Genomic DNA, 12,902 nt, shown 5'->3' with positions numbered 1-12,902 from the left:
GAAATATGTTTTCATTATTAATTAGTGTCTCAATCCAGTCCATCAGCATGCACATGTAATGGGGTGCTGAAAGCTTGGTAGGTCTCTTGAATCGATAATCATCCTGCCATCGGTATTCATACTTCAGACCACCAGACATAATGGGGCAGCTCTTCTCGGTGCAAAACTCAGATATGGTCCCATAAATGAGGTTTATCCTGTTGAAGAAGTCCACGAGGTGCACTGCAATCCAGTCATTGATGTTCTCCCCTGGGGGCAACTGGACCACTGTCTTTAAGTCTAGTCCTGATTTGAGGGAAGCCTGGGCTTTCTTGTACAACTCAAACCGCTGTGTGCCCGGCTCAAATCTCTTACGAGGGCGAAATGTTTTGTCTTTGTTAAAAACTTGCTTAAGGCATAGAGCCATTCTGATTTAGGATTAGCCAGGGTGGCAATTATATTTTTCAGAGGAAAAACTTTCAAGTAGAAAAAAAAGTAGTTTTTGGAAAATAAATTAACAGGCAATTCTTCTTCGATCTTTTTAAGAGTTCTTCTTATTAACTTAATTGTCCAGCAGAGGCAACAAATTTCAGCAACATTTAAAGTGAAGTGTAGTATCCATGCATATATTTAACAAGGAGCTGACCTTTTCTCTTACATCTTTTTTGGTTTTCATCAATGTGGAGAAAATGGTAGGCAGTAATGGTCTAACCTGAAATGAAACAAACAAACAAAAAAACAACTAAGAAAGAAGGATTCAGTATGGTAACTTGTGGAAAAGCAATGAACATGTACCTAAGAAAGTTTTTTAAAAAGACCACTGTATTAGAATACAGGACTATTTTATCAAATATTTTGTTGCCATTGTGGCCAAGAAGAGGCACATCTATATGAATAACCACCAGAAAATCTCTATACTTATACTGGATCAAGATTCAGGGTGGGAGGTGGGGAATCACAGAAGAAAGCAGTGCCAAAACAAGTCCATGTTGTTCCCTAGAAAAAGCTGGATTTGTTCATGACTCACCAGGAGCCAAGTTTAGTGTGGAAATTGACCATATTCTTCTGTTCATATTTCCCAGAAAATTAAGCCTACAAGCTTCTATTACTGGAACTTCATAGGTAAAATGTGTTGTGTGAATTATATGAAGGGTTTCGTTGTTTCAGTGAAACCTACTTTTTCAAACACCTCCACAAAACCACTTCTGGTAAGGTAGAGTTGAAATTGATGAAGATAGAGAACAAAGTGCTCCAATCGAACATTTGGCTGGCTCTCATTGCTTTATTTCAGTGGAAATGTGAGCTTGGTGCAAGCATGGCACAAAAAAGCACTTTGATGAAGCCCCAATAAAAACACTTCTCCCGCTCCTTTTAGTTGTTTTCCATAGTCCCCAGAATTGCTCATGGAAACCAAAGAGTCCTTTCCTGCCTCCCCAATCCCAATATCAAAGCAATTTGTTCACTGTATCCAGGGTTGGGCTGCTGGGGGGTTCGCAAGGGTTTGGGAGAACCTCTAGCTAAGATTCTGTGTAGTTCAGCGAACCCCAAAATCCCAATCCTGGCTGGCCCTGCCCATCTGGCCCCATCCCTCCCAGGAGTCCCCATGCAGCCCATTTTGGATGCAGGTAGTGTAAGGCGCATGCGGAGGCTCGGGGAGGGCAAAAAACGGACCTACCGGAGGCTTGGGAAGGCTGGAAAAAGGCCTGTTTATGGCCTCCGGAGGGCCTCCAGAGTCTGGGGAGGTTGTTTTCACCCTTCTGGAGGCTCAAACAAAGCCTCCAGAGCCCGGGGAGAGCAAAAAATGCCCCCCTCCCCACTGTGGTGCAGGAGGCTGACTAGGCCATGCCCACCATGGCCACACCCACCAGCAACCAGACAGAATCCCTTACTAAAATTTTTGAAGCCCACCCCTGATTGCATCTCTTCATTACTCTAAAGATGAGGACAAAATGAAAACAGAAAACTGTTGTATGTATTCATCATTGCACAGAAGCTGTTTTAAAACAGAAGGTCAGATCAAAGTAGAACTCAAGCAAGGCATTTCTAAAAATAATTCTACATTTCTGGTGGGAAGCAGAGAGGTTTCCTCAACAGCTGTAGTGCCTTTAACCCAAGAAGAAAACATTTTTGTTGCTTTGTCACTGGTTTGGCCATTCCCTTGACGTCTCCTGTGAATGCAGATGTTTGGCAGTTCACATACTTTTGTGACTCAAATCACATTTACAAGCCTCTTGGGCTTCCAGCTGTAATTCAGCAATGTCCCTATGGAGAAAAGCGGTATAAATTTAACTATTAGTTCTAAGGCAGAAGTGCCAAGCACTGCTCTTTCCCAAATGCCCCCTTTTTTAAAATGAACAGAGATTTGAAAGAGGAAGATGTGATGCATTTTGAACAGGAAATCTACATCCAAATTGTGAGAGCACTGCAAAATATCTGTCTACTTCAATTTTTCAACTTTTGGTTAAGATCAAGGGTGACATTTACTTATATTAATACCACAGATCAATCTACAGAAGTGCCATTTTACGTGTGTGTGTGTGTTTGTGTGTTTGTGTATCCTTTATATATCCTATTCCCCTTTACACATGAACCTACCAGTCTCAGCAGATGGAACGTCTATACAACCTTGGCTAATCCAGAAAGCTAAGAAGGTTGGCTCTGGTTAGTCTATGGATAGAGGATTGTATGTAGGAAATCCAGGATTGTAGGCTAATATGACAAGATAATGACCAACTACTTCCATGTTGGGTACCTCATCCACCAAATTGTTTCTTTCATGATACAGAATAGAAGGGTCAACTGATCTCATGCTTTCCTTCTTTATTCTGCAACTGTTAGATACATAAAAGATTGAAAACAAAATAGCCAAAGTCTATTATCCATGCTAATTATCTATAATATCGTTTCCAGTTGCACTGGAGAATTAGATTATAAATTGTTATTAAGTTCCCTTGTTTTTTAATCTCTCTCTCTCCCTCGCTCCCTCCCTCCCTCCCTCCTCTATCTCTCTCTCTGATTTTGCCTGTTTTTTGTCCCATTAACTGTCTTTGATCTTTGCTGATATTTGATAAATAAACATCAAGCTGCATTTTTGATAGCTGTACTGAGAGGCGTGTGTGTTTGCTCTGATCTGAAAAGGATACAGGAATTGCCTTGGATTGTGGTGGGGCAAACCTAACTGGAAATTATTCATGGGTGTATCCATGAAAATCCCTAGGAGTCACATTCAAGTTAAAAAAGACTTTCCTTTTTATATATGCAACCTATTCGCCTCCCAGTTCTTAGTTATCAGAGCCGAGGTGGCGCAGTGGTTAGAGTGCAGTACTGCAGCCACTTCAGCTGACTGTTAGCTGCAGTTCGGCGGTTCAAATCTCACTGGCTCAGGGTTGACTCAGCCTTCCATCCTTCCGAGGTGAGTAAAATGAGGACCCAGACTGTGGGGGCAATATGCTGACTCTGTAAACCGCTTAGAGAGGGCTGAAAGCCCTATGAAGTGGTATATAAATCTAACTGCTATTGCTATTGCTCCCAGGAAGCCTGATGGCTGCAATGGAATTCTTTTCCCCTACATATATTTATTTGGTTTGAAAGTGTTATATCCTTTGAAATCACAGTAGAAAAGGTCTGGTCCCAAGTGATTAGCAAAAACTGCTGCTAACACAAATTGCTCATACAAAGTGAAATGAATCACTAGCCCTACTGAAATATAAATCAATCTGCTCTAATCTGTCAAAGAGCAGATGATATTATTAGCATTAGCTTTTGACAGAATGAAGGCTGAGGACAATTTGGTCATTATATCATTTATCATACTAACATTAAAAAATTGATATATATTCTATTTTTATATATTATCTAACAAGTGGTTTTATTAATGTTAATGTAATTTTTTTGATTGTTGTAAGGTGCCCAGAATCATTGAGTGTCGGATGGCATAAAACTTTAATAAGTTATTAATTTTATTAAACGGAATACAGGTAGACCTCGACTTGTGACCACAACTGAGACCAACATTTCTGCTGCTAAGCAAGACAGTTGGTGAATTTTGCCCTGTTTCACAACCTTTCTTGCCGCAGTTGTTAAGTGAATCACTGCAGTTCTTAAGTTAGCAACCCTGTTATTAAGTGAGTCAGTTTCCTCATTGACTTTGCTTGCCAGAAGGGCATAAAAGGTGGTCACATCACCCCAGGGCACTGCAATTGTCATAAATATGAGTCAGTTGCTAAGTGCCTGAATTTTGATCATGGAATACGATGGAGATGCTGCAACGGTTGTAAGTGGAAATGGTCATAAGTCCCATTCAGTGATGTTGTAATCTGAACAATCACTAAACAAATAGTCATAAATCAAGGACTATGTGCATAATTTCAGGAGTTGGGAGATTAAAGAGACAAACACAGAGAAATTATCCAACTCCTGAATCTAATTCAGTTTACCACATCATACAGCAATTACATTACATTGCTGCTTCTCACTATTAACAAGAGGAAGCGAGGGGAATCACGAGGAAGTGGTAGTTTTCTGCTGAATCTGACATTTCTGTATGTTAGAGCAAAGTTTTATTATTTGGTTATTTCCTGTCAGGGAGGTTGCTTCATTATTATATCCTTTATTTAAATAGACTTCCAGGGGGGGGGGGGATTGTTTCTGAACATTTAGGCTACAAGCTGTGCATAAAACTAGTAAGAAACACTTCCACTGTGGCTAGGACTATATCCGGCAGCTTATTTTTAGAATATCTCAATGATCAGTCTCTGAAAGGATCGTCAATACAGATGCAAATAACAGAAGTTTTATAAACACCCATCAAATCTGCATTTAAATGAAAACCCTGTAAGTAATTAAAAGGAATCAAAGATAAAGAGGAAAACACCTACTGGCAGAAATTATCAGAATGGTATATGTGACAGCCAGTGAGTGAATTCAATATGACAGGTCATGATTCCATGATTCCATTACCCTTTAGGCAGAGAGCAAATTCAAGACAATACACATACACACTAGAGGTGGCTTTCAGCAGGTTCTGACCAGTTCTGGAGAACCGGTAGTGGAAATTTTGAGTAATTTGGAGAACTGGTAAATACCACCTCTGACTGGCCCCATCTATTCTCTGCCTCCTGAGTCCCAGCTGATCAGGAGGGAATGCAGATTTTGCAGTATCCTTCCCCTGCCATGCCCACCAAGACACGACATGCCCACCAACCTACACCCACAGAACCAGTAGTAAAAAAATTTGAATCCCACCACTGATACATATCCATTGCGCAAGTACGGAACAGTGGTGGGTTCTGGATCCTGTTCCAACTGGTATGGATGGAACGGGCCCAGTGGCGTCCACATGGATGCAAGCAGTGCACATGCGCACACACATGCAGCGTGCACATGCATTTTACCGCTTCCGTGAGCCTCCGAGACGCTCCAGCTGCTCAGCAGAGCATCAGGAAGGCGCTGTACATATCCTGCGCATGCACGGAAATGCAGAAACCTTAAAAGACAGGTAAGGAGCTTGGGCAGGTGGGTGGGCCCTCTGGAGCACTGTACCGGAACGGTATCCGGTGCTTCGGGCAGGCTCCGGTATGCCTGTACCAGGGCGTACTGTCTGCAATCCACCACTGGTACAGAATGACAATTTTTCAACAACAACAGAACAGGGAGGGAGAGGGTAGGTGGCAAAGCCACGGTTCAACCCACGGTCTCCTCTACTTTCTTCAGTGGTGTCAGCTTTTTATTTTAAAAATAACTATTCATAAGCAAGCAGTCCAACCAACATCCCATGTACCGTCCTAAATACATGCTGATTACCAAGTGCCCAAATTCTGATCATGTGACCCTGGGGGATACTATGATAAGTGTGAGGATTGGCCATAAGTCACTTTTTTCCAGTGCCATTGTAACTTTCAGTGGTTGCTAAATGAATGGTTGTAGGTCATAGACCACCGGTACACATTTGTATAATTCTGAAAACTCTAGAAGTGGCGAGTTAGTCTGAATTTGTGTGTACTGAGACTGTGCTTCATAAGATATTGGTTTGTTTTTTTAATGCTTTTAATTTTGTCCTATAAAAAAAATTCTGTAACCCTCCAAAAGTTTTCCCAGCCCCATTGCATTTTGATGGAGTGAAGGTGAGTGATGCACATTGACTGTTCTTTTCTTGCTGCTTTTTTAAGGAGCACAGAGCAGCTGCAAGTAACACACTTGAAGAACTGCAAAATTCCACAGAGCTGTGAGAAGAACAAAGAAGGTTGTTCCTTCCCTGGAATGTGCAAATGTAAGTGGGATCAGCATGGCTTTGCACTGCCCAGGGTTGTGGTGTGGCAGTGACCTAGAGTTTGTCTGCACTCAAACTCCCTAGCTAAAAAGAGAGTCATCTCCCTGGCTGCACAATAGATGGAAAACACAAAGGCTCTGATTCATTTCCTATCCATAGTATTTATCCCTACAGTAGTTTCTTGATATGACAAATATCTGCTTCCTTGGCTGTGCTATTAATTCGTATTTTCAGTTGATTACATACATTCAATTCCAGGATTTATAATAAGTAGAAAGTGTGGTGTTTACTTATCTTTTATTTGATTTATGTGGCTTTCAGATGCTTCTATCATCTGATTCTGAGTGACACAAAACTCCCCAAATGTATAATTTGGGGTGAAGGTGGGCTTCTGCCAGTTCAGCCCAGAGTGGGCAAACTAGTAGTGGCGGTGGTGGGAGATTCTGCCCATCTGCCTGTATGCTTCTGTGCACTGGTAGTAAAAAATAATGGAAACCCACCACTTGTAAACATGCTTTGGCAATATCTCTTTTCTGCTATGTTCCCATTATGTTACCTTCATCTCATTGCCATCCTAAGAATAATAGAGACTTAAGCTTAAGCCAGGGATCTCCAATCTTGGCAACTTTAAGACCTGTGGACTTCAACTCCCAGAATTTCCTAGCAAAGCTGGCTGTTATAGCCTCAGCTATAATAAGCATAAGCATGCTAGACCATTTCTTTACTGTTGATTTCCATGGTGTTCACAGCCCCACCATCCTTCACTGAAGTAATAAAAATCATCTCCTCATCCATGCTATTTTGGCATTACAACATGTTTGGATGACTCTAGGCGATGCTGGATGTTCCCGGCAAGGAAATTAGTAGTATTTTATTCTGTCCCTTTCCCTCTGTAGCTTCAAAGTCTGTAAAATGTGTTAGGCTTTCTCATTTATTTCTTGGAAGAGAATTGGGTGACTTGAAAACAAACAAACAAAAGAGCAGGTCTGGGATGGCTAATAAATTTCATGTCATTGTGCTGCTATTCTCAGTCCCAGATGGGTAAAAAACAACAATTCAACTAAGAAATGGGCAAATGTACATCTGTAAAATGGCAATAATACTTTTCCACTTCTAACAAATCTGGCATTACTCTAAATGCACACAAGACAACTATCAGGGTCCAAATAGGATTGTTTTCCTTGATTGGGTATGTTGAATCAGGAGCAACCACTGTCTGGATATTTGAAGTCCTACAGAGACATCTTAGCTGCTCTCTGGCTGGAAATTTTCCCTGCCTTCTAAAGGTCATGAGAAAGTCACTTTGGGGGATCTGCTGGAGAGAGTTAAAGTTTCTAGCATTACTAGTCAAAAAATCTTAGAGCTGATTTCTTTTTCTAGCAACATTTTACAACTGTGCGTAGAAGTATTAGAGAAAACTCTGAAGACTTATGAGTAGACGTTAGCACTGTGTAGATTTTCCTCCCCAACTCAGGAACAAAATGTATGTTAAGCAAACATTTGTATAGCATGGAATGGAGTCTGTGAGGAAAATGAAGGTTGCCAGTTTCACAAATCTTCTGGTTTCACTCAGCCTTTCAATACTACACACCTGACAACAGCCTAATGGCAATAGATATAAGGCAGGAAGTAGCAGCTGGACTTTTGTCTAGCTTAATTGTGTTTTTTGCTGTGCAATATGAACGACCCTTCCTGTTGTGATCTCGGTTTAAGTTGTTGGTGAAGGTACCAAAACTATCCTGAAGCCTACATGGCTTTAGTTATAAAAATTAAACAAATGCATCTCATCCACTCACCCTAAACCTCCCCCAGGAGCCTCCTCTCATCCACTCACACCAAATCTTCCCCAGGGTCTCCCCTTCAGACACCATTCAGAATTTGCCACTGAAATGTAATTTGAATGTGGTAGATGGGAATCTAATGTATTAATCGATATTTCATTTATTTAGGTTGTGGAATTGTTAGATTGTTTCAGATCCACCTGTGCTCTAGTGCATTAATTTCATAAATGTTCAAAAGCTATGGACATCCATGGACCAAGAGAGGATGTGGAGGATATAATTATACATCTCTATACGTTTATAGAACTTGCCAAAACCCAAATTCTTTATGAATTAGAGCAGGGATGTCAAACTCAAGGCCTGAGGGTTAGGATGCGGCCTGTGAGGTGCTTAGATCTGGCCCATGGGGCCAGCCTTGAAATAGCATGGGGCGGCCCGCAGTGCCTGTGCCAATGAAAACAGAATGGGGGAGTGCTTCATGCAGCCCTACTGAGCTCCATTTTCACTGCAGAGGGTTGCAGGAGGCCATTGCAGCCAAAAAAGGAGCTTGGGAGCCTGTTTTCACTGGTAGAGCACTCGGGCCACCACAGGTGCCCCCGACAGAAGTGACATTGAGCTGGCCATACCTAAGGTGACCAGCCGTCCCGCTTTTCGTGGGACAGTCCCGCTTTTGAAAAATTTGTCCTGGGTCCCGCAGCGTTTTTAAAAAGTCCCGAGTCTCCGGACACCCCTCCGACCCTCTCCTGAGTCAAAGGCAGAGCTCCTTCGGCCTGCAAGCTTATTCCGCCTTGCCCCCGAGTCTCACTGCGGGGCGACCAAAGAAGCACGTTTTCCGGCACTTGGGAAAGACCGCCCCAACTCCCACGTCCCTCGCCCATCTCCTTCAGTTAGACAAGCCCACATGTCATCGCGCAGCACCAGAGCGTGCACCCTCTGCGTGGAATCCCCCACCCAGATTTCTCTCCCCCCCTTTTTGTCAGGGATGGAATGGAGACGTCCACCAAGTGGTGGCTGCTGGTCCAGCTGGGGCTGCTTCTGACTCGCCTTCTGGGTAAGGGCCGGCGGGGGGGGGGTCTCCATCTCCCGTAGGACCTATCCTCCCCCCCCCCTGCTCTTGCCTTTCCTTCTGCTTGCTCCATCCCAGCGGAGGCTGAGCCCGCCTCTTATTTGGACCTCCAGCATCCCCCCCAAATGGAGCACCCCATTTCAAGCAACGAGGGGTGCCAAACAGGGCAGGGTTGCAAACACCCCCCTTCCCCCAAGGCTGTAGGCAAACGCTGCTCTCCAGTGTCCCGTCCCTGCCCTGCCTTCCCGGAGCCATCTCTATGGAGGTCCTTTTTGGCTTTAACACGAAGCCTTGAGGGGGGAACAGGGCACACCCAGGCACCTGTCTCAGACTCTGCCCCTCAATCAGGAACGCTGGAGAAGGGGGTGTGGATCGCTGGCTTTTTATAGCAACTTTTTGGAAAGAGGACGGGAGGACGGATGGGGTGAGTACTGAAGGCATCCTGGCTGAAATCACTTTTAAAAAAAGCCATTTTTAAAAAATTCCACTTTTAAGGCGGTGAGCAGATCTAATGCTCCTTCCGACTCCCCATAACAGAGAAAGGGAGTGGGGGAAGAAAGTTAGGGAAGGAAAGAAAGAGGGAAGGAAAGAAGGAAGGAAGGAAAAGAAGGAAGGAAAGGTGGAAGGAAGGAAGGAAGGAAGGAAGGAGGAAGGAAGGAAAGAAGGGGAAAAAAAGAGTGACTGGCCTCATTTCATCCAAGCAGGTTTTCATGCCAAAAATGGGACTAGAAACTCCTGATTTCTTGTCTGGTGCCTGAACCACTACTAGGCAAACTGGCTCTCTTATCCATATTTGATCTACTGTGACCAAATATCTTCCAAATCGTGCCAGGAAAGCAGCTCAGCACAGCTGCATTGAGCAACAGGAATTATTTTTACGGCTGTGTAGTTTTCTCCTTTTGCAAAACTAGCAAACTTGCCACAAGATTGCAAGTAACTTCTAACTTCTAAAACTTCTCCTCAAATAGCAGTTATCTGAAATTACCCAGTGAGCAGAGTTGGGTGTTGATATTATTGTATCTCTGTATAAAGCCATGAATTTGTTATAGAAGGTCATAGACAAATAGCTGTCCTTTGGGGTCATTACATGTGTCTGGAATAGAAGAACATGGGTGTTTTCTGATACGGAAGCATTTTGTATAAAATAGAGTGCAACATTGGCTAATAAACAATAGCTCCAAACTTAGTTTTAAATTTGTACATTTAAATTCATTGCTATTTTCACATACTATGTGAACGAGACAGTTTTTATATTCCAACACTTCAGGATACAGTGTTAAGCTTATTGCATTGGAAGATTTTGTACAACAGTTGCTTAAAATATTTAAGAAAAAAATGGTTGGATACTTTGTTGTTTAGAATGCAAGGCAAGCAGACTTCAATTTTAAGGGACTGGGATTATTTCCATATACTGTACAACTAGACCTCGATTTACAACCTCAATTGACCCTAAAATTTCCATTGCAAAGCAAGACGGTTGCTCATTTCATGACCTTTCTTTCCACAGTTGTTAAGTGAGTCACTGCAATTGTTAAGTGAACCATGCAGTCATTAAGCAAGTTTGGCTTTTCCCGGTCACTTTGCTTGTTGGAAACCAGCTGGGAAAGTGACAAATGGTGATCGCATAATCCTGGATACTGCAACTATCATGAACACATGCCAGGTGCCAAGCAAATTTTGACCATGTGGTCATGAGGATGGTGCAGTGGTCATAAAGGAGAAAAACAATCACAAGTCAGAAGAGCAACAAAGATGATTAGGGGACTGGAGGCCAAAACATATGAGGAACTGTTTCTGGAACTAGGTATGTCTAGTTTAATGAAAAGAAGGACTAGGAGAGACATGATAGCAGTGTTCCAATATGTCAGGGGTTGCCACAAAGAAGAGGGAGTCAAACTATTCTCCAAGGCACCTGAGGGTAGAACAAGAAGCAATGGGTGGAAACTAATCAAGGAGAGAAGTTGTGAATGTTCCAACACTGGAAGTTTTTAAAAAGATGTTGGATAACCATTTGTCTGAAATGGTGTAGAGTTTCCTTCCTAAGCAGGGGGTTGGACTAGAAGATCTCCAAGGTGCCTTCCAACTCTGTTATTCTATTCTAACATATACTGTTTTAAAGAAGCACAGAGGGAACAATCCTCCAGGCTTCAATTATGTTGCACTGTAAAGGGCTTCTGGTCCATTTAAGTGATCACTCTTCTTTTTCAGTTTGTCAGCTTTTAATACTTTGGTTTTATTAAATGAATGTTAGCATTCAGAAGGTGCCTTCACTATGTCCATCTGCCCTTTCCCCATCAAAGTTGTGCTCTCCAGGAAATAATTTTATAGGCCTGAGAGGCTGCTAGCATTTTCCATTAGAAAGCAGTAAGCCTTGTCTCAAAATTTGATCTATACAATGTAGATTGTTTTTGGCTTTGTGTGATTTGATTGAGACTCTTTATCAATTACAGATTGTAAGCAATTGTTTCTTTCATCACACCAAAGCCAAAGCAAAGAAACCACATTGATGAACCATAATAAATAAAACTTTTGCTTACCACCAGAGCCCCCAAGAAGGATTAATTACTGATCTCTATTAATTCTAAAATGTTTATTGAAAAGTCCTGCATTCAGAAGGCATACATCTTTAGTAGAGGTCTATTGGACTCTTTCCATAATGCCTAAGAGGGGAAACCAGGGGAGGGATGCAACCACTCAATGAAATAATTCTTCTTGTAAAAAGCAAAAATTACAAACATTCTGTATGATTTGTTTTTACAGTTTTAAGTCTGTAGAATTTTGAAAGGAGGTTTTGATAAATAGAGAAAGGCAGTTGTTTCATGAATCATGAATATATAATAATTACCTAGACGGAAATTAAACATAAGTTCTTCAATATGAGACTTTGTTATAGAACAATAGGTGAACAATATAGACCAGTGACTCAGGGGTGAAATCAACTTACCTTTGCTACCGGGTCACAAATGTGAGCCCACATGCCACCTCTGCGCATGCGCAGGACCTTCCGCACATGTGCAGAGTGACAAAAATGGGATGTGATGACATCCGGGAGGGTGGACGGAGCCTCCTGCCGCCACCACTACCAGTTTGCCCAAACCAGATAGAACTGGCTGAATTGCACCACTGCAGTGGCCCTCAATCTTTTGGGTACCAGGGACCGTTTACATGGAGAAAGGTATTTCTGTGGACCAGAGTGTATGTGGTTTTGTGTGCTGCCCGCGTGCCGTGGATGGGGCTTTGCTTGTTTGCACAGACCGGTTGCTGGCATGCTGTGGACCAGTGCTGGTCCACAGATCAGAGGTTGGTGACCCCTGATATAGACCACTATTGGATGAATGTGGGAGTTGTGGAAAAAAGGTGAATGAAGATCTGGAGAACTGCAATGTCCTTTTAAGAATTAAACTTTCACTTAGGAGGCCAACAGTGTATCCAGTGATGGAACACAACATACTGTAGTAATATTTTAAAATCAATGAGTAGGGCAGTTATAAATAACCACAAAATTAATGATCTGAAGATGGGTTGCAAGTAGATTGAGTAACTTATATTGCCTTATCCTAAATTCCTCAGCAGTCTCCTCTAAACTAAGCGTGACCAGTCCCACTTTCGAACAATTTGTCCCGCATCCCGCGGTGTTTTAAAAAAGTCCCAATTTTTTAAATCAAGAACCCCCCCCCAGTCAATGGTGTCCCTCTTTACCAATGTTAAAATCTGGTCACCTTAGACCCCTTGCCCCCTCCCAGGTCAAACACAACCCTGATGCAGGCCTCAATGAAATCGAGTTTGACACGCCTAAATTAGAGTGACC

At 42.5% G+C, this 12,902-nt stretch overlaps 1 protein-coding gene across 2 annotated transcripts in view; it reads right to left on the bottom strand.

Moving 5' to 3' along the window:
• MOB3C (MOB kinase activator 3C) overlaps positions 1 to 12,902 on the bottom strand; it is a 55,041-nt gene that overhangs the window by 28,421 nt on the left and 13,718 nt on the right. For both annotated transcript variants that reach the window (XM_087719714.1, XM_087719713.1), the window contains exon 2: positions 1 to 691. This exon is cut by the window's left edge and continues 12 nt beyond it. In XM_087719714.1, the coding sequence (XP_087575840.1) occupies positions 1 to 406 (406 nt within the window). In that variant the 5' untranslated portion in view covers positions 407 to 691. The remainder of the gene's footprint in view (positions 692 to 12,902) is intronic.

This window comes from Thamnophis sirtalis, unplaced genomic scaffold (assembly GCF_051295495.1).
Source record: "Thamnophis sirtalis isolate CommonGarterSnake01/CBP01778 unplaced genomic scaffold, rThaSir2_p1.2 scaffold_7, whole genome shotgun sequence".
NCBI lineage: Eukaryota > Metazoa > Chordata > Lepidosauria > Squamata > Natricidae > Thamnophis > Thamnophis sirtalis.
This window is presented reverse-complemented; position numbering and strand designations above follow the sequence as displayed.